At 52.8% G+C, this 26,893-nt stretch overlaps 1 protein-coding gene across 7 annotated transcripts in view; it reads right to left on the minus strand.

Annotated features, from left to right (window-relative positions):
• Positions 1 to 26,893, minus strand: part of Ak8 (adenylate kinase 8) — a 110,787-nt gene that overhangs the window by 11,608 nt on the left and 72,286 nt on the right. The window contains exon 12 of one of the 7 annotated variants that reach the window (XM_033759209.1): positions 8,010 to 8,337. The exons of 5 other annotated variants lie outside the window; for them this stretch is intronic. In XM_033759209.1, coding sequence (XP_033615100.1) covers positions 8,049 to 8,337 — 289 coding nt within the window. In that variant the 3' untranslated portion in view covers positions 8,010 to 8,048. Of the gene's footprint in view, positions 1 to 8,009; positions 8,338 to 19,189; positions 19,243 to 26,893 lie in introns of those variants that run through there. One more of the 7 variants, XM_033759211.1, reaches the window with a different exon arrangement.

Below are 26,893 nucleotides of genomic sequence, written 5' to 3' on the forward strand. Positions count from 1 at the left end.
TCGGCTTTTCTTTTACTCATTTTGGCAGGAATTAGGAATCTTGTCTCAACTGTACCTGAGACAAGAGTGCAATGTGGAATGGACAGAGGGGGCAAGTAAAATAATGGGTGGGCCACACAGGGACTAAAATAGTGGCAGATTATGACACCCAAAGCAGGTGTACAATTGAAGTACATTAACTCACTTGTCACTTTAAAGCCTGCTGCTGGATACAGGTTAATTATCATTTGCCACTCAGTGATAGGGTTTGATCTGAGTCTGCAAGCAATCGGATTACGGTGGTCTGCAGTCAGACCTCCCAGATAATGTTCAGCTGCATTTTCAGCCACTCCCAAGTGCTAGCATCACCACCTCAGCTCCACTTCAGAACCTTAGGCATTAGATTCTCACAAGGAGCCACAACCTAGATTGCATGCACCGTTCACAGTAGGGTTTGTGTTCCTATGAGAATCTAATGCCCACCACTCATCCAGAGGAGGTGGAGCTCAGCAAATGTGAGCTATAAGGAGGTTCTCCAAATACAGATGAAGCTTTACTGGCTTGTCTGCCACTCACCTTGTGCTCTAAGGTCCAGACAGGGACCCCTGTCATAAAACATCAGGCATTTTCTAATAGATCTATAGTTTCAGTGCAGTCTCAATCAAAATCCCAGCAAGGAGTTTTGAAGATTCTATACAAAGTAATTCTAAATGTAAAGGGAAAGGGAAAGGAATTATAATGGTACCTTAGTTCACAAACACGTTGTTTGTAAACAGAAGCATTTGGCAAAATTTTGTTTTTGTTTACAGACTCTGCATGGAGCGACAAACGGTCATGTGGCCTCCTTTCCTGCATGAACACAAATGCAGCTATCTTTTCCAGAATCATGGAAGGAATTAAGTTTGTGAACTGAGCTCCCACTGTAGAGTTAAAACAATGTTGAAAGGGAAGAAATTGCTTTCTAGACTTACTACAAAACTACAGTGACCCACATAGTGTGGATGTTAGTGAAAAGATAGACACAGAACTGAATCCAGAAATAGAGACATACGGCCAGTTACTTTTCAACAACGGTGGAAAGGCTTTTCGATGTGGAAAGAACGGCTTTCACTCCATGGATATCCATATGCAAAGTCACTGATCATCAACATCATCATCATCTTGACCCATCGTCTGTCACACTTCACACATAATTTATCTTAAAAAGATCACAGACCTAAATGTAAAATCTAAAAAAATTTTAAACTTCTACACAACAATCCCTGTGGCTTTGGGTTGAAGATTTTCTTAGACACAACACCGCATTCATGAGCCATAAAAAGAAAAAAACGTACACATTAGAAGTCATGAAAAGTCTAATAATTGGAGAGGTGCGGCGGTGCACGCCTGTAACTGAAGCACACGGGAGGCTGAGGCAGGAGAAGTACCACAAGTCTGAGGCCAGCCTGGGCTACACAGCGAGACCGTGTCTCCAAAAAGAGAAAAGTCATAATTAAAAGCCTGTGCTGCTCCAAAGCATTAAGAAAATGAAAGATAAGCCACCAACTGGGGAAAATATTTGTAACACACACATCTGAGATATACAGTGGTACATTGGCTCACGAACACTTGTGACTGCAAACAAATTCGGTTCGCAAACAGAAGCTTTCGGCAAAATTTTGTTTCTGTTTGTGAACTCCACACTGGGTGATAAACACAACCGTGGCCATCTTTTCCAGAACTGTAGAATGATTTAAGTTCATAAACTGATGCACCACTGAGTATTTCCGGACTTGATATCCAAATTGAGAAATTCTGGGGTAGGAAAACAGTTGCTTGGAAAAGGCTCAAGGTGCTCCTTCCTTCCAGGATGGTGACCTTGCTGGGCTTATGAGGAAGACTCGGCCACTGCTACTCAAAGTTCCTCTGGGGACTGAAATGCACCCAGCATCCCCTCTTCCCAGGCAGCTGCTGCTGCCACTGGCTGTGCTGCGAGCATGGGGAAGTCGCAGTGACTGAAGGGGTTGCAGAGAGAAAAGAGTCCTTCATAAGACTGAACACGACGCGCAGATCAGCCCCAGGACGGTCCGCTTCTCTTAGCTGTAATGCGCGGTCTTTCCCACGTCGGTCGGAGTGGAGACACAACACAGAAGATGCTGCCGAGGGAGCCCTCACACAGTGGCAAGAGGTGGGAGGCTCAGAGAGGCAGGAATAACCAGGTCTGGGGCCAGCAGCCAGAGGGCGAGCGAGGGGTAGGCTGTGGGATGGGACCACAAACTGAAGCTGAGCTGAGAGAGGAAGAAGGGCCGGACAGCGGGGGCGGCACGTGCCAACTTCCCGAGGGCCTCGTATTTCGTTCCCGACACTAGAGTCGGAGATGCCTCAGCTGGGTAAATTAGAAAACAACGAGGTCTGTTAGATCCCAGAGCTGGAGGTGCAAGGGTTCCGCGCTGGCTTCTGCTGGGCACTGGCAAAGGCTTGGCAGCAGAGGCGTCACAGAAGAACTCCAGTGCCTTCCGATGTCACAGTCCGGTGACACTGCCCCCGCCCTCTCCCTCCGGGCTCCGACTCTCAAAGGTGCCCCTACCTCTTAAATTCCCACAGTGGGGACCAGGTTCCCGACACACGCACCTCTGGGGGCGCACTCGACCCGGGTCCAGAGCGCAGCAGACTCAGCTCTCCGCGCCCCAGGTGAGCCGTCTGAGGACGGAGCTGGGGTGCCCCTTGGTGCAGTGGCCTTGCTGCCTGGCATGGGCCACGTGCCCGGGAAATGTGCGCAGAGCAGGTGGGTGGAGCCGGTGGCTTCTTGCACCTCTGTGTGGCGCTCTCTGGACTCTGCACCACGACCCGCCCCCCATCCTCCCAGCAGGTGTCTGGGCCACAGGTGCAGGCTGCAGATCCCTGCGACAACTGTCACAACAGACGGCACAGAGTGCTGGAAAGAGTCTGGACACGAGGCCTCCTTGGAGCCTGGAAAAGGGCCCGGGCAGCACTTTGAAACGTTTGCTACGTGTTATTTTTCACTCCGACAAGAGTGCAGTTTGAGAACCAAAGGGCAAACATCACCTCATTTCAAAACCCTGCACATCTTGCCCCCGGCCCTCACCTCCAGCTCCCCGCCCCTCAACAAAGGGCCCGCCGGCCACTTCCTGTTTAAAACTGCGTAGTAACAGTGAAACCCACCCTGGCTGTGTGTGAAGTCCCTCCAGGGCCAAGCGAAACACTCCCTGCGACTGTCATTAACTAGTAAATTGGCGAGCGCTCCCGCGGCTTCCCCACACCCCACCGAAGGCAGCAGTGTGGTGAGTGTGACCCAGGCTATCAGACTCCTGCATAATCCATCTCCATTTAAAGCCGCCACGGGGAAATAGTCACCCAGGCTGTCCCCAGACAATAAGGAAACGCAAACTGTCGGCAAGCCAGAGAGAGTTCTGCAAACTTTTCCCCAAAGAGAAGCAGCAGCCGAGCTGAAGGCAGAAATGACGGCTGACGAGTAGAAAGCTAGCCGGGCCTCAGGAGCAAACACTCAAACTTCCAGGGAACCCAGAAGTCCCGGCCTGCCCCTGGGGTGTGGTAGAGTAAGAGGCCTCCCGGGAGAGCCTACCCGCTAGCTTTGGGTCAGGAAACTTGCCAGGCCTGAGATGCTGCATTGCTGGGACCAGGAAGCGGGCGCCATTCGAGTGCCCACGTGGGGTGAGGGCGCCGCTCTGTTCTGCCAGCTTGCTGCCCGACCGAGCTCTTCATTTCTGACGTGGAGTGGGGCAGGAGGGGTCTGGGAAATTTCCTCCGGGACCCTCTTGTCAAAGGTGCAGACAGTTTTTAAACGAAGTGCAGAGAAACTGTTATCTGGGAATGCTATTCCAGTAAACCACGAGGCTGGAGTGCGCTCCCGACTATCGTTAACTGAAATAAAGAATCAGGTGGTGAATACGGAAGTACTGTTCGATCCATATATAAATATGGATGAGGCTGAACCCTGGATCTTCACACTGAGCCATATACTCAGTCCTTTTTTAAATCTTTTATTTTGAGACAGGGTCTCACTAAATCACTAAGTTGCCCAGGCTGAGCTTGAACTTGTGATCCTCCTGCCTCAGCCTCCCAGAGTGCTGCGATTAGAGGCATGCACCACCATGCCCAGTTTAAAGATACATTCAAAAGGCCCTGTGTGATGGTGTGCGCCGCAGTCCAGGGGCGGGTAAGGCTGATGTCAGAGAGTCCTTTGCGTCTAAGGTTTTGTAGTCTGCCTGGGCTACACAGCATGATCGCCTCTCAGAAAACAAACGGACAAACAAAAGATGTATAGGAGGGAGGGGAAAGCTGGAACACCGAGGCCTTCTGTCCCGAGTGGACTGTGAATCATCTTCATTCTTTCTCAGCTCCACTAGACTGCAAAGCATTTTATCATGTATGGCTTCTGCAAGGAGAAAGAAGCCAGTGGCTTTGTGGGTTTTTTTTTGTTTTTTGTTTTGGTACCGGGGATCAAACTCCAGACCTGTGCTTGTGAGGCAGGCGGTGGAACCAGTGAGCTAAATCGCTGGCCCTTGGCTTTGTGTTTTTAAGTCAAGTCCTACTAACATGGGGTAGAGGTCATGCTCTGTGCCTCCCGGCAGCAGCCTGGCCTCCTCCAAACCAGGGTGGCCAAGGCAGGCCAGTGGCAGGAGCCAGGCCCTGGGAAGGAGGCCGGGCACGTGGGACCTTCCTGCCTCTGGCTGCTCGCTGGGTCTCCAGCAGGGGCATGCAGTGCACTTCAGCACCCACCAGGGTCCCCAGGCCCACAGGGCCAGGGCCAGGTCCAGCCGCTCACTCGCTCACGTGAGGTGTCCCACACTCTCAGCGAACAGCAGCTTTCACGTTGTCAGGGCGGTGACACAGCGCAGCGGCCCCCGGGGTGTCCACGTCTCACCATCCCGCTCAGGGTGGCCTCCAGCTTCATGCTGGGGTGTCGGGGCCCGCTGGGTGCTCATAACCCAGTCGCCCCGGTCACTGGCAATGCGTGGAGCGCGACACCACCCTTTCTCTGGTGCCACAGCCCCCACTGCCTGCTTGGCCCCCGGGGGCACTGAACAGACCTGATCAATACGGAGGGCTCCTGTGTGCCCGCCCACCTGCTCAGATCCTCGAGGACAGCTGGGACACCTGGCTGGTGTGGCCCAGCGGGAGGGGCCCCTGGGATTCCCCGCCTCACACAACTCCTCTGCTGCAAGGAGGTTGCTGGCAACCTTCTCCAGCTGGAATCTCTTCAGGGACTTGGCCCTACTTACCGTTTTACTGAGATAAAATTCAACGCCTTAATGTGTCCACTTCAGTGGTTTAGTGTATCTCCAGAATCAGGTGCAAACATCAACGGGACTTAAGTTGACAGCATTTTTTTTCTTTCCTTTTTTTGAAGTACTGATGAACCCAGGGACTTCTGCACTGAGTGACACCTCCAGCCCTTTATATCTTTGCCTTTTATTTTTCCTTTTAGTTTACTAGTGTATGTAGTACATATTGTTACATTTTGCTACCCGTTAGCCAGTTGGTGGACTTTTTACCCCAGCTTTTGAGCCACCCTCAGCCTTCTGGGAGGGCCCTGGGCCAAGGACAGAGCAGGGCCTGAGCCTCCTTCCATGGGCTTGGGAGCTCCTGGGGGACTTGTGGGGACAGGGTTGGGTCTGCATCCTGCTCTATGGCTTCCCTGAGCCACCCAGCCTGCTGTGGCCGCTTCTCCTGGCCTTCTCCGGGCGCCTCACCTGTGTCAGCATTTGCTGCCCAGACACCTGACCATACAGCATGCTCAGCACGTCACGACAACACAGAATACCCACGTGGGTGCGCACACCACGCGCTCCCCCAAGACCTGACCACCTTCAGCTCACTCAGTCCTGGTCACCAGCTTATAGGACAGAAGGGGAAACCGAGGGACAATTTCCTCAGCCCGCCCCAGGGCCTCAGGCAGGAACAGCGGGGGGGGGAGTGAGTCCAGGTGGCCCCAGGGTCCATGAGCCGATCATGACACCGTACTGTGGGGACAAGGGAAGGAGGGTGGCCGGGTGCCCACCACGCTGCACACCCAGCTGCCAGCGTGACTCTGAGCTTTCACTCCCTGGGACAACGCTGCAGGGCCCAGGCCCACAGCCCCCCGGGGTCAGTGCCATCTTTCTCCACATGACCAGGGTCAGCTGAAAGAGATTCGCGGCAGGGGCTGGGTAGATCCTCTGCTGAGGAGGTGCCACTCTGCACCTCCCCACTGGGTCTCCCATGGGTGCTGCTCTGGGGAGTGCAGGGCGTGGGCCCCCGTGTCGCCTGAGAGAAAGCGAATCTCTTTGTTACCGGTCCCCAGAGAGGGAGAGCTAAGGGCTGGACAGGGAGACTGATTTTGGTTCTGGGCGACTCAGTCCATGGTCGGCTTCCTCCAAAAGGCCCAGAGCCCCCCGGGGTCAGTGCCATCTTTCTCCACATGACCAGGGTCAGCTGAAAGAGATTCGCGGCAGGGGCTGGGTAGATCCTCTGCTGAGGAGGTGCCACTCTGCACCTCCCCACTGGGTCTCCCATGGGTGCTGCTCTGGGGAGTGCAGGGCGTGGGCCCCCGTGTCGCCTGAGAGAAAGCGAATCTCTTTGTTACCGGTCCCCAGAGAGGGAGAGCTAAGGGCTGGACAGGGAGACTGATTTTGGTTCTGGGCGACTCAGTCCATGGTCGGCTTCCTCCAAAGCAGAAATACTATGGTGCGAGGCACAGCTGAGCAAATCATGAGAGCCCGGAAACAGCAGGGGAACAAGGGAAGAAGGGGCCGGGAACTGGACAGAGCACCCAGGGTCACACCGCCATGACACGCTCGGAAGAGCTTTCCGGATCCCCTGGGTGGCTCCCAAGCCAACCAAGCACACACAACCACGCTTCACCACCACACCAACCTTGATTTTTCCGCTGCGCTTCTTCAAGGCGCTGCATGGAAGCCTTTGCTTCGGCCCTTTCTTCAGTTCATCCAAAAGCATTTTGCTTTCTGGCTCCAATTCCTTCCCTTCCGTGCATCCCCACCGTCATCTTCTTCACCATCATCACCACCATTCCTTCCGTGCATCCCCACCGTCATCTTCTTCACCATTATCACCTCCATCATCACTGCAAAGCTTTGTCTACACTGTGGGCTCGGTACTTGTACCGAACACGCTACATTCGCTTGTGGTCTCTCCCCACCCCGGTGAGAAGGGCCTGTCCAGTGCTGTGGTCCTGCTCATTTCAAGGCCCCGAGTTCAGATGCTGTCTCCAGGTCCATGCTGCTTTGCTGCGTTTTACCTGTAAAGTGTGTGTTGCCCCCTAGGTGGCTAGAACATTCCAGAAGGTTCTGGAGAGGAACCCTGACCGCTGACGCCACGGTTTGTGGGAAGGAACTGGATTTATGCAGCCCGTCCTCCTGACCCCTCAGTCTCCTCTGTGTCCTCTGGTATTAAGGGACACCCCGGCCCCCATAAGAGTGACATTGGCTGCTCTGCTTGTTCCACTAAGGACCAGAGACTGCACGGATTCAAAAAAATAAAAAGGTCCTCATCCCTTGGCAGCTGCCTCGCTGATGAATCTGCCACCGTGTTTGCTAAATCCACACTTTAATTACTGCAAAATTATGGTAAATCCTTGCATCGAGACAGAGGTGGCTCCTCTGCAGGAATTTCATTATGGCGGTAGGTTGAGCTGTTGCCAGGGCACTCAGTTAAATGCAAGAGAAGAAACATGCAAAAAGGGAAAACAGGTATTGTTTTCAAAATCAAAAAAAGGCAAGGTGGTCATCCTTTTCCAGATCGCCTGGGCCTCACCGTGGTGGAAATCTCCCATTTCACAGATGAAGCGGAAATGCGCCCTCCCACCCTCCAACCGGACAGCTTCTTCTTCTGGAGAAACCTACATCTGATTAAATATTAATGACCGGTGGTATCAGTTAAGGAGGAGAAGCCCACCCAGAGAACCCCAATATGTTTACAGTGTCCCCAGGAAACTGGGAAAATTCACAATCAAGTGTGTAAATGTTCTAAAGAAAGGTCCTGAATATTTTATGAATATTTGTCATAAAACAGAAATAATAACCACTGTGCAGAGCTATTAGAATTAATATTTATGCTGCCGGCCATGAAATATTCATGGGGACAGAGCGGGGGGGCCCTAAGACAAGAATTAATTTACACTGGGCTCGGTTTACCGCTGGCTTGATGTTTAAAGAAGGCTGACATGCCTCCGTGCGCCTAGGCGGGAAAGGAGGGGCCGGGCGTCCGGGCTGCCGACAGCTCACAGACTGAGTTTCTGACAGCCCTTGAAACCCTAAACGGCCCCCCACTTTTTTTCCTTCTTCCGTTGCCCAAGGCGCTCTGTTCTGCCGCCGTTCATCGGATCTCCCCTTCCATCTGCTGAAATTAACGAATTAATGAGCGCGATCCGCTTTACAGGACGGGCCCTATGAATGTTTACAGGCGATTAAATTATAATGTGGGGCGGCTGTATAATTCATGAACCAATTAAAAGAAGTGTTAGTTGATTTGATGGGATGAGGGTGTACAAAATGCATTTAACTAATGGGGAAACCGTGGGCTGCCCAGGGCCGGCTCCCTCTCTCCGATTACGCGGCTAATTGCTCGACTTTACCGGGCTGTCACAGATAGCCATGCATATTGCATTGTTCTCAAATACTTCAATTGTTTGTGTCCGTGTTGGGGCTGTAATGTGGAGAGGCCAGGCCAAACTTGGGTGTAGTTACAGGGCCCGGGGCAGGTGGACTGTGCCGAAACCTGAGCTCAGGAGTTGGGGTGTCCCTGGCCATTAAGTGATTAAATAGACTTGGCCTGCCCTGCCACGGACCCCTTTGTTTTACTATGGGACACTAACTCCAGATGCTGGCTCCTGACCGTGGCAACGCTGAGCCCTGGCCCCTTCTTTCAGGGGAGGAAGAGGGAGACCCGCAGCCCCCGGGATTGTCTCCGTGTCCCCTCCCCAGCTCGATGTCCTGAAGGGTGTCCTCTGGTCACCCGGCAGCCCTGGTTTCCCCAGGGCAGCCCTCCTGGGGTCTCCAGGCCTGACTTTCCATGTCCACAGAAGGTAGCCGCACGGGGCTACATTAAATGCAGATGGTGGCAAACTTGGACCCAGTCTTGGCCCTGTCTCCAGCTGCACTGGGAAGGAAAGCAGCAGAGAGGCAGACTTAGCCCAGGAGCAGGAAGGTGAGCCTTGCGGAGACCGCTTCTGCACTCCCACTGGAGAGAGACGCCGCCTTGCTGCACCCTCCCGTCTCCCCTCCTCACCCCTGCTCCCTGATTTACTCTTGGGGGTTGGGTGCTTCCCCCAGCTATCCCAAGGTCACCAGAGCTGAGCAGCCCACTGGCGCCCTAGGCACGTCCCACCAAATCCTTCTCTCAGTCTCTGGTTTCCAAACCAAAAAGTCAGGCTTTCACATGAGCTAAGCACACATGAACACACACGCACATGCACACACACACGTGGACCCACGCATGCACATGCACAGCAGATAAGACCCTTGTAGCCAGCCTTGCACAGTGGCATGTACCTATAGTCACAGCTACTTGGGAGGCTGAGGCAGGAGGATCACTCAAGCCCAGGAATGCAGGATCAGCCTGAGCAACACAGACAAAACAAAAACAACCCTCTGTCAGTGCCAGAGAAGGAGGCACCCAGCACTCAGCGGAGCCCCGGACCTGCACTCCTCCGTCCATGTCATGCCCCTCCTGTGTGAGCACAGGAAGCTGCAGGCCGGCCATGGCAGGGTGGAGCTCTGCCTCGGGGCCTGCGTGTTCCTTAGTGACCGCCACACTGCCCTGTGGTGTCAGAGCCAACCGCGACACTGTTCCCTCCACCAGGGCGCATGGCAGCAGAGGCCACTGTGCTCTCGACGGAGCAAGCTCAGGGCTCACAGCATGCTTTTGGGTTTGCTCCTGCGGTGCTGGGGATTGAACCTAAGGCCTCATGTGCTAGGCAAGCGTTCTACCACGGAGCGCCTCCCCAGCCCCAAGGGCACCTTTCACAGTCACAGGGTCCCCTGTGACACCCGGGGGGCAGCTCCCTGTCCAGGTGGGAAGGGCCCCAGCTGCCACTGCGAGGATGGAGGAGGAAAGAAGTGAGCTGACTCGGCCACGGTACCGCCTGGGGCCTCAGTAGTGGGACTAGACGCTGCTAGTCAAGCTGCGTCTAATGCACTCTGGCTCGAAATCAAACCGAACTATCATTTTCCAGGTGCCACTGCTTTAAATATTTTATAGATGTTACCTTATATCTTCTTGCAAGGTAAACAGTATCTTGATGCATTTACAAATGGGGAAACTGAGGCCCAGAGGAGCCAAGCATCTCAGTTCAGTTTCTTCTGAGGCGATATTGTGCGAATGCAAGGGTATGTGGGCAGTGTTTCCCACTGCTGAGTTACTTACGACAGCAAAAGCCTGGACATAATGTGTGTGTGTCCTCAGGTAGAGAGAGGCTTGGCCAACTGCAGTAAATTTCCGTTCTGTAGCTACTCAGAGAAATGCAGCCCTCTAGAGTGCTGACACCAAAGAGAAGTCCAAGACACAACCTCACATTTTAGAAACATCACATAACGGTGACAGGGGGGACACGACAAGACCGCTGATGCTCAACAAGAAAAGGAAGCCGGTGAGGCCACGTAGCCACCTGGTCATCAGGATTACTAGGGGGGAGTCGGGGAGGGGGAGCACAGAAGAGATTTTCACTCCACACGCGTCTGCGCAGTTTCCCAAAAAATGTATTGTTTCCACAGTTAGGAAAAACACTAATCATAAAATCACAAGCAAAGGATTCTTAGCGGGGGTTTAGCTCAGGTGGTACCGCTGCCTGCCTCAAAAGCGCAAGGTCCCAAGTTTGATCCCTGATACAAAAACAAACAAGCAGCATCTGAAATGAACAGACATTTCTCAGACAACGAAGTAAAAGCAGCAAGTAAATATATGAAAAAATGCTCCACATCACTGGTCATTCGAGAGATGCAGATGGAAACAACACTGAGATTCCTCCTCACCCCACAAAGAATGGCAGCTATCAAGAAATCAACCAATAACAAATGTTGGCGCAGTTGTGGGGAGAAAGGAACCCTTCTCCGTGGTTGGTGGGAGTGTAGACTGGTCCAACCACTATGGAAGTCAATATGGAGATCCCTCAAAGAGCTGGGACTAGAGGTTCCATTTGACCCAGCCATCCCTCTGCTGGCTGTCTTTCCAAAAGAATTAAAAGAATCATATCACAGAGAAGTATGGACACCCATGTTTATAGCAGCACAGTTTATAATAGCTAAAACTTGGAAACAGCCCATTTGCCCATCTGTTGGAGACTGGATAAAGAAGATGTGGTTTTTCTATAAAATGGAATACTACTCAGCCATAAAGAATGAGAAATTAGATTCATTTATAGGAAAATGGATACATATTGAGGATATACTCCTAAGTGAAATAAATAAGTCACACATAAATAAATACCGAATTGTTTCTCTGGTGTGAACAAACTGTAATAGTACACAAATCTTTTGCTCATATTTTCATCAGGTAATTTATTTTTTGTTGATGGAGTTTGTGAGTTTCACATATACCTTGAATATTAACTGCTTATCACTGTATGGGGTTATTCTTTATATAATATATATGTGTATATATATATTTTTTCTCATTCTATGGGCTACATTTTCATCTAGTTGCTTCCTTTACATTTCAAGAAACATTTAAATATTTCTCAGATGTTTATTTTGCCTTTGTTCCTTGCACTTCTGGTGTCAATCCAGAAATTATTACTAATACCAATGTTGTGGAGCTTTCCTCCCTTCTCAAATTTATTCTAGAAGTTTTATAGTTGTAGCTTTTATGTTTAAAATAATTTTGAATTTTATTTATATTTACAAAGGAAATACAATTATTTGCAAAAAAATTAAAACAAAAAATAAAAACAAACAAACAGAAAAACAAAAATGAAAAGGATTCTTTTTTAAAAATGAAAAGTATCCATTTTTAAATGAACCCCCCCCCCAGCCTCACGGTGATAACACGCGTCAGCCCCCCACCATGCTGTCATGGAGCCAGGGCCCCACCTCAGCAAGAGCAGGCAGCCGGGAGATGAGGCACTGGGAAGCTGGCTGGCTGCCGAGGAAGAGGGGCCGGATGATCCTCAGCGTGAGAAAGCGTGAATGACTCAGCCAAATCAGTGCCCCTGGCTGGGGAAAATCAACGTTCCTTCATTCATTCAACCAACGTGGCTTCCTGAGCCTGTTACCAGCCGCCCCCGCTGCCCCCGAGGTCCAGTGACGCATCCCTGCCCTCACGGAGCTCCCAGCTACTGTTTATATACGCAGAAAGGCTATCTCGGTACTTAGGGTTGCTCCCTTGATTAGATATTAAAATATATAGCAGTTGGCACCCAGGGGAGGAAGGGAAGGCGGGGTGGGTGCTCCTAACATCTCGGCGCAGTGATTCCCCCCTGAAGTGGTAAGCAGTTAATCAGCACATGTCCCGGGTGTCTGCTAACGGCACAGCACGTTCTGAAGCATTAGCTCACGGAAACTTCTGTCCAGCCGGGCAGGTTCAACTACTGACCTCCCTCCCACAGGAATGGGAGCTGGGACTCCCATGAGATGAAAACGTCCCCAGTCCACTTCTCTGGAGAAGGCAGACGGAGTTTAGGCGACTTGGACGCCGCACTGCCCTCCTGGATGGTGCGGCACACACAGAGCCTTGCTGGGAGCTCTGTCGGGCCCTTGTGCTCAGCTCTCGGCCGAAGATGTACAGACAACGCCTCTCAAGTCTTCACAGCGAGCCCGCACACGGGGGCAGCCTCCTCCCCGCTTCTCTGTGAGGCTCCTGCTTCCTCGCCAGGCAGTGGCCACCGGCCCATGGCAGCTGGACCCCAGCATCCAGTGGTGGCCGTCGGCTACTGTCTCCCCTTGAGGCAGGTTTGCACTCTGCTTATGTTTTCAATCAGGTGAAACCAACAAAACAAAATGAACCATTTTAGAACGTGGAGTTTGGTGGCTTTAACACATACAGTCATGGTTCTATCTAGTTCCAGCCGCTTCCTGACCCTGACTGGCCGCAGGCAACGCCACTTCGCATCCTGCCGGGGCTGCAGGACTTTTCCTGTGCGTGGCGGGAACCGCGAGGGCTCCTTTCCCTTGGCCCTGGGTGTCGAGGTCAGACTCACTCGGCACCTGCAGCTGCTGAGAGAGCGCAGCCAGGCCGCGGGGGCAGAAACCGGAAGCTCAGGGGTGGAAGGAGTGTGCCCAGGGCTGCCCCGCTGGGCAAGGCCAGCGCTGTCTGACTCGAAGCCATCCCTATCCCAGCTCTGAGCCGGCCCAGCCCTTCATACTTGCTGAGCCCAGACCCAGCGTCCATCCACTGCTCAATGACCCTGTGTCCCCACTCACCGCTCGCTGCTGCCTCCTGGCTGTGGGGCTCCTTGCTGTCCTGGGATGCCCACCCCCTGGGTCACCGCAGGCCGCCCCTCCCTCCATTCAGGAGGCACAGATGCCACACAGAGCTGCACCCCGTCCTTGCTTTCCCCACAGCCCGTGTCCCCTCACTCTGGGGTTGGTCACACACGTGTCTGCTCTGTTTCCACGCCCCTGCAGCGTCCCTGCAGGCACCGTGCTGGGCCTGCGCTGTCCTCTGCACCCTGTCAGTTCTGGGAGCCGTGCCCGGCACACAGTGGGTGCTCCGTAAGTCTGTGGACTGAACCATGCGGTCCTCGGCCTGGTCCTCAGGAGGGGAGGTTCTGTGCAGTGCACTGGGGAGCTGGGGGCGGCCGGAGGATGGATGGGAAGACTGCAGACAAAGCCCCTGAGCAGAGTGGACAGCAGAGCGGACACTGGACAGAGCGCTGCTGCTCGAGGCACTCTGGTGCAGGGCCACAGGTGTGGGGCAGGCGGCTGCCACCTCTGTCTCCCCAGCAACTACTTACTCGCCTTGATGTCTCACGGGGCTGATTCACATGTGGGTGGAGTTCCATCCGGAGAGGGCTTTGGGGAGGCTCCCCCCCGAGTCCACCCAAGCCGCCTCTCCCAGCCTGGTCTCTCCCTGCTGCTGGCAGGAGCTGGCAGGAGCTTGCAGGAGCCAGCACCCTGCACAGGGCCTCCTCGACACTGCAGTGGGGACCACCACTCCAGACTTCATGGCAAGGAGCTCTCTGCCCAAATATGACAAGAGGCTCTGATTTGTGGGCCCCCAGATCCAACGGGGTGTGGTGGCGCATGCCTGTAATCCCAGCACTTTGGGAGGCTGAGGCAAGAGGAACTTAAGTTCAAGCCCAGCCTGGGCAACTTAGAGGCTTAGGAAGACACTGTCTCAAGATGAAAGATTGAAAAAGGGACTAGGGATATAGCTCAGTACAGAGATCCTGGGTTCAATCCCCAGTACCATAAAAAACAAACGAAGTACCAGGAATGTTGGTGCACACCTGTAATTGAAGCAGGAGGACCACCATAAGTTTGAGGACATCCTGGGCTACACAGCGAGTTCAAGGCCAACCTGAACTACATAGTGAGACCCTGTCTCAAAATAACCGAACCAAACCAAACCAAAACAGCACCACCAAATAGGAAAAAAACAAAAAACAAAAACAAAACCCAAAACCCAAAAAGGGTCCAGGTCAAATATGACTTTAGCCAATGAGCCTCATGGTGGCCAGAGAGGCCCTCCAGGAGGCTGCTGCCTCTATCTGGAGCCTCTATCTAATTTCAATTGCAGGGGAGATGACAAAAACCAGGAACAACGGCAGCCAGGACTGGGTTCTTAGCCCCTGGAGGACCCACCCTGCAGCCTGGCTGTGCCCTTGTTGCCCACTGAAAAGAGTCCAGGATTAGATGTTTCCATGGGTTCCGTTCCTGGGTTAAACCCCGTAATGGAGCCGTCCTGCGAGGTGAAACCTGAATTTCCAGAGGAAGCACTCCCTGTGCTGGCCGGGGCACGCAGGTCGGCAACTCGAGGCTTCCAGGTTTGGGTCACTGTCTGGGAGCCGATCGAGCCTGTCTGTCACTTGGGTCTAGAAGCCTGTGCCATCCTGGCTGTGGTGATCTATTGTAAGAGCCGGCAAGCACAAATGCCCTCCCAGGAGTCTTGTAGCCACCAAGAGCAAGGCTAGCGCTGGCTGGAGTGGTCAGTGGCAGAACTGGCTGTGATGAGGGTGATTAACAGCCAGCATTTTTGTTTTTGATTTTTGAGACAAGGTCTTGCTGTGCAGTCCAGAATGGCCTTGAACTTACTATGTAGAGGAGGCTGGCCTTGAACTTGAGGCGATCCTCCTGCTTTAGCCTCCAGAGTGCTGGGATTCCAGGTGTGAAACACCACACCCAGCCAAGAGCCTGCTTTTAAAGGGCTGGGGTGCAGCCAAGTGGCAGAGCGCTTGCCTAGCATGTGCAGGGGCCGGAGTCTGAGTCCCAGCAGGAGCCACAAGAAATGGTCCTCTTTCTGAAACTTCTTTAGAAGTGATGGACGACACATCTACTAGAAGCTAATAAATATTATCTCTGGAGGTTGGAGATGCTTTTCACTTAGATACATTTTCTCCCTTTTCAATGACAGATTTCTTGTCATAAAATGTGTGAAAGGTAACCACCCAGGGTCCACCACCCCCGCTGTACACCCACCTGGCACTTCTCCAGTGTGGAGGCCCCTCGCAGCCTGCAGACCCACCCTCTCCCCATCACTGGACAGGCCTGGCCCCACTGGAGGGGTCCATAGGTCCGCAGCCAGCCCGCACACACCCTGTTTGCTTAGTGGGCAGGTCTGTTTGGGGTGGCAGGGCAGGAAGGCCTGGCCCTCTGGGGTATGTCCGGGGTACCCGAGGGGGGATCTCCCTGTGGGATTCGCTGCCCCGAGCAGGACCTCTGAGACAGGATGGCACCCTTGCCTGGCACATCTATGCGATCAGCAGTGATTCTGAGAAAGTCTTCCCGGAGGGTCAGCGAAAGTGACACAGGGGTACGGCAGTATCCGGCCAAAGTGAAACAGAGCAGGACCTGAGACAGGATGGCACCCTTGCCTGGCACATCTATGCGATCAGCAGTGATTCTGAGAAAGTCTTCCCGGAGGGTCAGCGAAAGTGACACAGGGGTACGGCAGTATCCGGCCAAAGTGAAACACCTCAGCCCCTTGGTGTGAGGGTCGCCACCAGGGGGCGCTGCAGCATCCCACCCCAGCCTGGCCTTGCTCCCAGACAGGACCAGCATTTTCCAATTTGAGTCCATTTCCCCCCATTGCCTACATGACGACACCATACTCTCTGACCCAAGGAGCCACTGACGGTTTCATCAGGGTCTTCCCGCAGACAGCAGCAAGAACCGGCTGCCGGACCAGGACCTTTGGGTTAGAACTTGACTGCCTGAAAGCACTGACAGGGTTTCCTATTTTCCAGGTCTTCTTGTCTGGGGTGTCTCTCTTGCGGGTGGCATGTGCCCTGTGCAGTACCCCGAAAGCCAGCCTGGGGGAGATTGCTGCAGGTTGAGTACACACAACGCCCTCTGCACCTGCCCAACCACCTGCCCCAAGGAAGGGCCAGGAGCAGCCTGCCAGCCAGGCGCCAGCTCCGTGGAACTCCTGGGGAGGAACTGGGGGACACGGGACAATACCTGTGTGCACACAGCCCTCAGCATAGGATTTAGCTAGAGTTTGTTAAATGAACAAATGACCGTCCTGTCTGCTGAGACTTGTAAACACCCTGCTTTAGAAACAGCAGCCCAACAGAGCTTGCGTTACAGCGTCCCCACCCCAGTGGGAACCCTAGGAGCCCTCAAATTCCACAGACAGAGTCACCACGGGCCAATAACTCCAACTCTGAGTTCCAGGGAAAGAGGTCTATTTCACAGGCTCCCTTGATTTTGTTCTCACCATCACCTGTTTGTTCAGCCTCCTCCTGCTCTACTTAAATTCTGGTTCCCTCTGCACCCCTCTCGTGGGAAACAGAAGACCAGCAGCTCACCCTCGAGAAGAATTACCCTCAAAGGAAGCTCCCAGACCCTAAGCCCGCTCTCCTTCTGACCAGCAGCCTGGACCATGCTGCCACCCGTAGACGGAGGGGGAGGAAGCTGCCAGCCTCAGCTCTCTCCTAGCGGGGCCTCAGGTACAGAGCCAGCGGGAGGGTGCTGGGACTTCCCAAAGCTCCTGCGCTCATCTGTACACACTGAGGTGCTGCCCTGCAAAGGGCAGAGGCCAGCGAGCAGGCCGCCCCCCACCCTAAGCGCCAGCACAGGCTGACGTGACTGGAGACACCTTTCCGACCAAGCAAGAGGGCGCTGCAGGACACCAGGACAGGAAACAAGATCTGAACTGCGGCCATACCTGAGTGCTTGAGGCAGCGTCCCCTGCACACCATGGTGCCCGGGGTCTTTGGAGCCAGTGGGTCGGGCCCAGCGCTCTGAGTCCCCAACAAAGCCTGGCCAGTGCTGAGGATGGCGGGCACCTCCTGCCAAGGCCAGTCTGACCCGATTCCCGCCTCAGACAGCTCGAGAACGAACAGAAGCTCCCAGCCCTCAACATGCGCCTCGAATTAACATCTTCAGCCCCATAAAAGGCTCACTCAGCATCATTAGCAACCCGACATATAGAACTCGCTGGATTGGCATCTGGAGAGTTCTGCCCGGCTGGTTTTCTCCGCTCTCCTAACTACTCCATGACTAAATGTTTCACTAAGCCATTTCCTCCCCAAATATTTATGTTCTCAAATGTTTATTAGCCCCTCTATCATGATCAAGGTTTTATGAGCACTCTAGGCCGACTGCGAATTAAATACATAATTCCGGACCCATCGCTTTCTGCTTTGGGGCTCCATTTGTCTCAATTATGCGCAGCAGTTGCCGGGGGCGCCAGCAGATGACAAGTGAACACGCCTGCCCGGCCGCAGGGTGAATGACGTTTCAATCCCGATGCACCGGGTCGGGCCACTTTTCAGCGTCAGCGGCCGAGGTGTGCGCAGCCCACCCACTCTTGCTGTTCCCGCCCTCCTCTGCTGTGACCTCTGCCAGCCCACTGGTCTCTGCAGATGGAGAAGCCAGATGGGGGGGAAAAAAGAGATGCACTTCGCCACGGCCTCCTGGAGCAGTGTGTCCAGCCCCACCCCCCGCAGCTCGGCCGCTGCCTGGGGCTCCCTCACGGAGGGTGAGCTGGTCTGTCTGTCCCGCCACCCTGAGGGCCCCTGCATAAAACCACCCTGGCAAATGGCCCCTGGTCACTACTCGCTGGCGACGCGCACAGACTCTAACTGGCCGTCCCCAGGGAACCCCTGGACCTGTCCCCCCCAGCCCCGGCTCAGGATCCAGGCTCTCTGAGGAGCACAACTATTCTGGCCAAGGTGGGGGAACACCCCCAGGAACACTGCACCCCAGGAACAAGTCAGCCCAGTCCACGTCCAGTGGAAACACAGACCTGCAAACCTCCCCGGCCCCACCTTCTGAGGGTGGCAGCACAGGTCTCCCGGGACGGCTCCCTTTCATGATTGGCCCCAACGTTCATAAGCCTGTCACATTTCTGCTGTGGCCAGCTGCTCAAAGCACTAAATTTGAAGTAACTGTCATTACTTAAATACTGGACGAGTATATCAAAAAGTCACTGCGACAGGTAATATGGCCATTCCTGAAAGGAACCGTTCAGACAGTTTAGACCGTCATCGACCTGAAAAAGATGCCCCATGTTAGGCGCTGCCCAGCCGCCGCGCTCAGTGGGAACTCGGCAGAGCTGAGCCGAGACCGGGCAGGGCTGTCACTGTGCTCTCGTCCTGATGTCCCAGTGGCCGGCAGCCTTTGTCTTTGGTGCATCAGCTGTTTTCTGAGCACACAGCGCTTTTGGCAATGGAATTATTTCTCTACCCCAGCAGAACCAGGTGCTCTCAGGCACGGTGAGGGACAATGGAAGGGCAACTCCACACGAATTAACTTACAGTCCGACCATCCCACTTGCGGGATTCTGGTACACAGAGGTATACACAGAGGGCACTTGTGGCGGCGCTGTTTCCAAAGAGAAACAAAGCAGTCGAAACTATTATTATTACTATTATTCTGAGAGCTTTAAAGATACTAGAGAAAAAAACAAAAGTTCCCTTTTCTTAATTTTATTTTTTTAGGTAGAGTCCAGGCTGACCTTGAATTTACAGCGATCCTCCTGCCTCAGCCTCCCAAGTATGGGATGACAGATGTCATCACGCCCAGCCGCAAAAGTTCCTTTTCTGGAAGAATTTCTTTCTCTTAGGAGGGAAGATGCCAGGGATGAAACTCAGGGCTTTACACATGCTAGGCAAGTGGTCCGCCACGGAGCTGCAGCCCCAGGAGCCTGGAAGTAAAAGTAAACTCACCACCTAAGAAATACATCACCCCAACACTGACAAAGCACTCTGCTCCTCTCCAGCCCTGCCCTGCAGTCTACACCCATGCCTGGAGAAAACTGGCCCCCCAAATTTTTTTTTTGAGTCAAAGTCTCACTATGTAGCCCAGGCTGGCCACAAACTCCCATCGATCCTCCTGCCTCAGCTTCCCAAGTGCTGGGATTACAGGCGTGTTCCACCATGCCCAGCTTGAATCTTTTTATTTTCTGTGTGAACTCATTTTCTTGGATAAAAGTTCTTAATCCCAAGGTGGTCACACTGCTTCACTGCCTCCCGTGGCTTGTGTTGTTTAGGTCTTATTTTCAGAAGCCTTCTCCATCTCTACTTCGTAAGCGAGTGTCCTGCTCTTCTACAAGGTTTGAGCCTCATCTCTCACTGTAGATGCATGGATCGCTGCACTAGGGCAAGCACGGGTCCAGTTTAAGTGCCCTGGAGTGAACACGGGCATGATGCCGCCCCAGGCCCCTGGGTTGGTGAATTGAATCTACTGCGAGCACTGCGTGTCTTCGTCCATCCTACACTTCGTAGGGCAGGTCCCTCTGCTTTGTCTTTCCGTGGGAATGTCCTTGCTATTTTTTTAATTATTAAATTTCATTTTCTCCCACGCTGCCCAAGCCCTCTCCCCTCCCTATGTACAAAAGTTTTGTTTCCATGTTTTCCTTCTATTGTCACTTTTTCTCTTGCCCCTTCTCCCGGAGACCCTTGCACTGGGAGTAGTGAACTTCATGATTATAATTTTATCTGGATATCAAGCACTTTGAAACATGAAATATAGTTAGAGGACTGTTACCTTTTATCAACCAACCTCTGCTACCACAAATCATGCGGTCGAGGTTCCCACATTTGGGGAAAGCACAGGGGCCTCTCGCTGGGAAAACCACCTTCGAGATCTGATATATCCCTAGACAACCTGCTTGTGGGTCAGCATCCTGCCCAGTCTGCGAGGCAGGCCTGAGAAATAAATACACTGAGAGACAGAACTGGCAGAGAGAAAGCGGGGCCAGACGACCAAGGCCGGTCCCAGGCACTGACTGTTACTGGCAATCGGTGAGGGTAAAGGTGGGCTACGTGCAGTTTCTATGGAAATGAATGTAAACAAGGCTCGGAAAGGACAAGGTAAAGCTTTCCCGAATTCGGAAGAGAACAGACAAAATATACGACCGCAATTAAAACACTGTCCCTCCAGTCTGAAGGGTTTAGCTGTGGGAACGGAATCTGGAGTTCCTCTGACCCCGGCCCGGCCTGTGGGCTTTAGCCAGACTCTCCTGTAAACGGGTTCACGCTTCACAGCCTGCTCCGGACACGGTCAGCGTCCAGTCCTCTGCGCCTTCCCTCCCTCCTGCTCCCTGTTCCCCTTCCCCCTGGAACACTCTCTTCCCGTTTCCCAACATCCATTATACATCTCAGCCCTTATCTCCACTTTGAAACACCGCGGTCCTTAAACATGCGTGTCCCATTTAGCCCTTGCTATTCTGGACTCTTTGTTTTCCTATATAAAAGCGCAGAAGGAGCTCAGAAAATTATATCCCAGCCACCGCCACCACCACCTGTGGGAACCGGCCTACGAGCTGAGTTCAAATCCAACCAAGGGTGACGAAGATGAAAAATAAAGACACAGAAACAGGTTATAATCTGGGGGCCACGGGGCTCGTGTCTGCCTTCAACATAAAGCCCCAAACAACAGGCGCCGTTGGCTTTAGTCACTGGGAATCGGGCACGGGCAATTAGACTCCACAGGCCTCGTCAATCTCCCGCCCTCCACGGTAAACAACTTCACCTTGGTGTTTTTACTTTTCCCTGCAGCGTGTCAGCAGAGGAGGAGGCCATCTGATCTCCACAACCACCAACAACCAACTTTGAGATATAACTGGTACTCCGTTGGACCCACACATCACTTGGGGTGAGATGACATCCTGGAGACATTAACTTTCCTAGCCACAAAAATGGCTCTGTTTCCCTTCCTGTAAGGGGCACTTTGATGTCTTTCAATAGGGTTTCACAGTCTTCTTAATAAGGCTGGGCGTGGTGGCGCACACCTGCAATCCCAGCACTCGGGAGGCTGAGGCAGGAAGGTCACTGGGAATCTGAGGCCAGCTCGGGCCACATAGTGAGTTTAAGGCCGGCCTGAACTACACAGCGAGACCCTGTCTCAAAAAAGCCAAAAGAAAATAATTTCTTAATGAAATGCTTTCACTGCAGGGTACCCCTCCCCCCACTATATATTGCTGTTATCCAATTTTTACATTTTCCAATACTCTGTTGCCAAATGAAGTATAATTAATTTTTAGATATTAACCTCTGTGCTAGTAGCCTTGCTAAACTCTTACTGAAACTGCTAAGGTTTTCATAGATTCTTGCAGGCTTTCTTAATGTATATGATCATGACATTTGCAAATAATGACTTTTGATTCTCCCTTTCTGAGTCTTATACCTTTTATTGACTTTCCTTGTCTTCGCGGTACTGTTTAATAATGTCTGGTGGAAATGGTTTAAGTGTGGAAGTCATTTGATGCTTGATTTTAAAGGGCACACTTCTAACATCGCACACCACGAAGGTCTGTTTGCTGTAGTTTTGGAAGCTCTCGTTTACCAGGTTAAAGAAATTCTCTTCCATTTGTAGCCATGAATTCAAAAACTAACGCATGGATATTTAACTTGATCCAACGCTCTGGCTTGCTCTATGAAGCCACCACCTCTCTCTTCCTTCAATTTGCTACAGTGCTGGATTAAGTCCGATAATACTCTAAGGTGAAATCATCCCTGAATGTCTATACACAAATGGGTTGGAGTTGCTGATTCTTTGTTCCGGATTTTGGCAACTATAATTCAGAGTTACACTGAGATGCAGTGACCTGGACTTTCTCTCCCTTGTGGGTTTCATATTAAGGCCCCTGCTAATCTCCCTGAGTGCTTTATGGGATGTCTCCTTTTTCTGCTTTCAGTGGGGTTAGCGGCTCCTTGGACCTTATGGTAGATCCCCCTGTGAAAAGCTATTTGGGCCTGGTGTTTGGAGGAGTGGGAAATTTTACTTATGTGATGCAATTTATTTACCAGCTACTCCTTTTAAATATGATTTGGATTTTCTATTTCTTCTTATGTCAATATTGGTAAGATTTTTTTTCTGTAAATTTTCCCGTTTCGTTGATGCTTCCAAATTTGTCATAAAGTTGTGTACAATATTTTTCTTATAGTAATCTGTTATGTTCATGGCAATGAGCTCATTTTCATTCCAAATAATTGCTTTTTACCTTTTTTTTAATATTTTGATTCCTGCACGAGGAATCAAACTCAGGACCTTGCGCTTGCAAGGAAGGTGGTAGCTCCACTGAGCTAAATCCCCAGCCCTATGCCAAATATTGTTTATCTGTGTCCTTTTTTTTTTTTTTTTTCTTTTTGAGACAGGGTCTCACTATGCAGCTCATGCTGGTCTTGAACTCACAATGATCCTCCTGCCTCAGCCTCCTGAGTGCTGGGGTTACAGGTGTGTACCACCACACCCAGCTCTTTCCTTTTGCTTTTTCTCTTTGAGCACGTGTGTGACAGGATGGAATCCAAGGCCTCCACACCAAGATACATCCCCAGCCCTTTTTAATGTTTTAAAACAGGATTTCTTTAACTCACTAAATTTCCCAAGCTGAGCTTGAAGTTGCAATCCTCCTGCCTCTGCCTCCCAGGGTGCTGGGGATTATAGGCGTGTGCCACCACATCTGGTTTCCTTTCTTTTCTTGGTGGCCAATCTGTTTTTTTTTTGGTATTGGAGATTGAACTCCAGTCCTTGTGCTTGCAAGGCAGGCAGCAGAACCACTGAGCTAAATCCCCAGCCCTTGGTGGCCAATCTAGCTAGAGATTTGTCAACTTTGCTAATTCTGTCAGCCAGCTTCTAGTTCTTTTCTGTCCCACTGATTCCTGTTCCTAGGGTCTCTTTCCTACTATACCGTGGATTTATTATTTTTTTTAACCTAAGTCAGAGGCTTAAAATCATTAATTTTCAGTTGTTCTTTCTGAGATTTATTTTTCACTCCATATCCATTTGTAGGTCTTCAATTTCCAACTCCTTTCAGTTAAAGCAAGCAATTAGTTTTTTTTCTTTTGTTTTGGTGGTACTGGGAATTGAACTCGGCCCTTATGCTTGCAAGGCAGGCAGTGGAACCACTGAGCTAAATCCCCAGCCCAAGCAATTAGTTTTTTCTTAATTGGAGCAGCAATTCTGTTTCTATGAATTTTCCTGAACAAATAACTACAACAAATACAACTCTGTGTGAGTGTGTGTGTGTGTCTGTGTGTGTGTATGCTGGTTGCTGCATTGTTTGTAACAGTGAAACCCTGAAAACAGCGTAAGTCCTGCTGACAGAGGACATTACGTGTATTTAACATACCCAGGCGCTATAATACTGGGCAGACACTTAATGAGGATAGCTGTGTGTCATGATAAGAAAAGGTGTCCACTGTATCTTCTAAGTGAAAAAGCAAGTACAGAAAATGTGTTCATTTTTCCGTTATTAAAAATTTCCATGTCTTAAAACACTTACTGGAAGCTGGGCGTGGTGGCGCACACCTGTAATCCCCACACTCAGGAGGCTGAGGCAGGAGGATGACAGTGAGTTCAGGGCCAGACTGGCTATGCAGTGAGCTCCTGACTCACAAACCAAAATGAAATGAACAAAAAAAGCTCCTTGCAAAGCAGCCTGGGTTTTAGTCCCACTCAGATGGCTCATTAGTGCTTTAATTGTCTGTTTAGTAACAAGCCAGAGACCCAGGGGGATGTGATGGGGGAGGAGAGAGGCCAGGGGCAGTGGGAGGAGGGGAGGAGCAGGAGCTGTGGCGGCCCCAGGAAATGGCATCAGAATCACAAAACACAGCCTGAGGCGTGGCAGAGGCAGAGCCCTGTGCCTGGTGCCAGGCAGGTGACCTTGAGCTCCTGCCTCAGCCTCTTGGGGCCCTAACTTTGTCTCAGGAAAACCAAGGCCCCGAACTCTCGTGGTCTCTAGTGAGTCTCGAACCCGGGAATCCTCTGCTGACTCTCACCAACCACCGGAAGGTAGGCACCCCGGGAGGGGTTGGTGCCACCTCAGGGAGAGGGACGGCGACAGGGGGAACCCCAAGCGAAGGAATCTGTGTGCCAGGGCCTGCAGGACAGAAGGGCCCGGCAAGACCGCGAAGGAAGAGGCAAGACCGCGAAGGAAGATTTTTCTAAAATGTTCCTTCAAAGTGATCTTGCGTTTGCCTCTACCAGCCAAGCAGTCAGAGGGAAAATCAGCGGTGAGGGCTTCTGTCCCTTGTTTTTGCTTTTGTTTTTTTTTTTTTGTATGGGGGGGGTATTTGAACTCGGGACCTTGCGCTTGTGAAGCTGGTGGCGGCCCCACTGAGCTAAATCCCTGGCCCACCAGCCCTTGTTTTTAAAGAAGCCAAGCCTTGTGGTCCAACTGCCACTTGCCATTCCTGCCTGGTAACCAGATCGAGGTTAATTAATAAAGCTGTCAGGTGAACGGTCCTCCCCCATCATTAGTACCCTTTCAGAAAGACAATCCTGTAGTCAGCACCGGGCAGCCCTAGGCTTTGCGGTGCAATTAACTTAATGCTATGCAAATGAGAGGCTCTCCTCGTCATTAGCTTATAGCCCACGAATGTTAATCGCGTAATTGGGCCTTCAGCAGGGTAATTAGACACGATTTCGTCCATTAGTCTTACAAGGCTGATTGCTGCCGGGAGGGGAGGGGCCCCCAGCTCTCCTCTGCAGACATCTGCTTGGAGAGGAACCGCGGGCAGAGCAAGAAAAGCGCAGTGAGGCCCACAGCGGATCCACTGCCACCACCCAAGGGGCAAACTTGGTGCCTGAGTCACTGTGTGGTGGGGCGCTGGGCCTTTCACCTGTGCATCATGGCGGACTCTGCCACAGCTGCTGAGTGGACAGGGTCGGAGTGGGGTGCGTCTGGTCCCGAGCAGGGCCAAGGCCCCTGGAAGGCTCCCCAAGCTCATCTCACCAAGCAAGGCACAGGCCATGCGAAGGCGCTCCAGGCAGTGGACAGCCGGGCCACCCGGAACAGGGTTATAGGACTCTGGGAGGCAACGGCTGAGCGCGTGGGAGCCCAGGGTGCAGAGCTGAGCCCCACTCCCCCGCCTCAACTCACAGCGAACCTTCAGCCTCTCAGCCTTGGCCGGGCCACACTGAGTGATGACAAGCCCTTTCCTGCACATAGCCAGGACTTGGGGGTGGGGATGCGGGGGTGCCGGGCCTGGCCCAGGATGCCTAGAACCCGGTAACTGCAGGCAGGGGGGGCGCCACGGTGGATGCCTGTCAAGTTCCACTCACTCCAGCAGAAATGTCCCCGTCACCAGAATGACGCTGTCAGCTGCCCTCTCGAGAGAATGCACACTGGGCCAGCGTGGCCTGGTAGCTCGCTCCCTTGGGTCCCCAGCAAGGGTGCAGTGAGTGGGGGTGTGTGTGTTCCTCATGGACTAAGAGGGGGTCTCCTGTGGGGGGAACAAGCCTCGGGCACCCCTGGCTGAAGAAACTGCAGTGAAGCCAAGCAAGCCAGCAAGCACCGGGCCACCACCTGCCTGGGACATCCTGGCTCAGAGCACCCCTCAGGGGCTCCCCCGTGTCGTGGTGGCTCCTCGTGACTGCCGGCTGTCTGCACTATGTGGTCTGAGGTCAGCACAGGAAGGGAGCACCCTCCAGGAGCCCAGGGTGCTCCTGCTCCTCCGGACCCGCCTTCAGGAGCCCAGGAGGCCAGGACTGATGATTCCCTCGCTCTTCTCTCCAGACTGCAGACTTGGGGCCCGCTGCCCGCTCCACACCCCGCCTGCATGGTCATGACATGCTGAAGGCTCAACCCAGAACCCAGAGCGTGGCTGTATGTGGGGAAAGGGCTTGAAATGAGGCCGTTCACGGGCCGTCTCCAACCTGGCCAGCATGCTCCCACAAGAAGAGAAACTGGGACACACAGAGGGACAATCAGGTGAGGACAGGTGGTGACAGCGTCTGCACACCAGGGAGAAAGGCCTCAGAGGAGACCACCTGGGTGTGGGCTTCCAAAACTGCCAGCCGGAGCCAGTGGCAGCCAGAGCAGACTGGTATCTTTGTATCCAGCATCTTAGAATCATCTCCAAAAGTAGCTGCGGCAGCTCCCTGGCTTCCTCCTTCCTGCTGCCTGGTCTCAGATGCGAGTCCAGCCCAACACGCAGGGTCGCTGCAGTCCAGCCCTTGGTGGGTAGCCCCTCTCACTCTGTCACGTGATGGTCGTTTGTCACGTGAGTCATGTGATGGGATTTTGGTTCGCTTCTGTCTGTGCCCTAAGGAGCTCAAGGGGTAAACGTTCTGGCATCTGCACACTCATGGTCGCTGCCGTCTCGCACAGTGCCATGGTCTGTCTGCAGCGGAGCCAGCGCTCCTGCCTGGCTGCCCCAGAACAGCATCCTGTGGAGCCCAGAGCAAGGAGAGCCTCCGGAGGAGCTTCCTGGAGGAGCTGCCCCGGGAGCAGGGCCTTGGAGAAAACCTACAGTGTCATGATGACAAGTGCAAGGGTAGAAAGGCCACGTTTGGGAAACCAGACGTGGCTGGGTTCGGGGCTGGGTGGGAGGAAATGGGGTGGGGTGGGG

This window comes from Fukomys damarensis, unplaced genomic scaffold, assembly GCF_012274545.1.
Source record: "Fukomys damarensis isolate Sample0158 unplaced genomic scaffold, DMR_v1.0_HiC HiC_scaffold_36, whole genome shotgun sequence".
Lineage (NCBI taxonomy): Eukaryota > Metazoa > Chordata > Mammalia > Rodentia > Bathyergidae > Fukomys > Fukomys damarensis.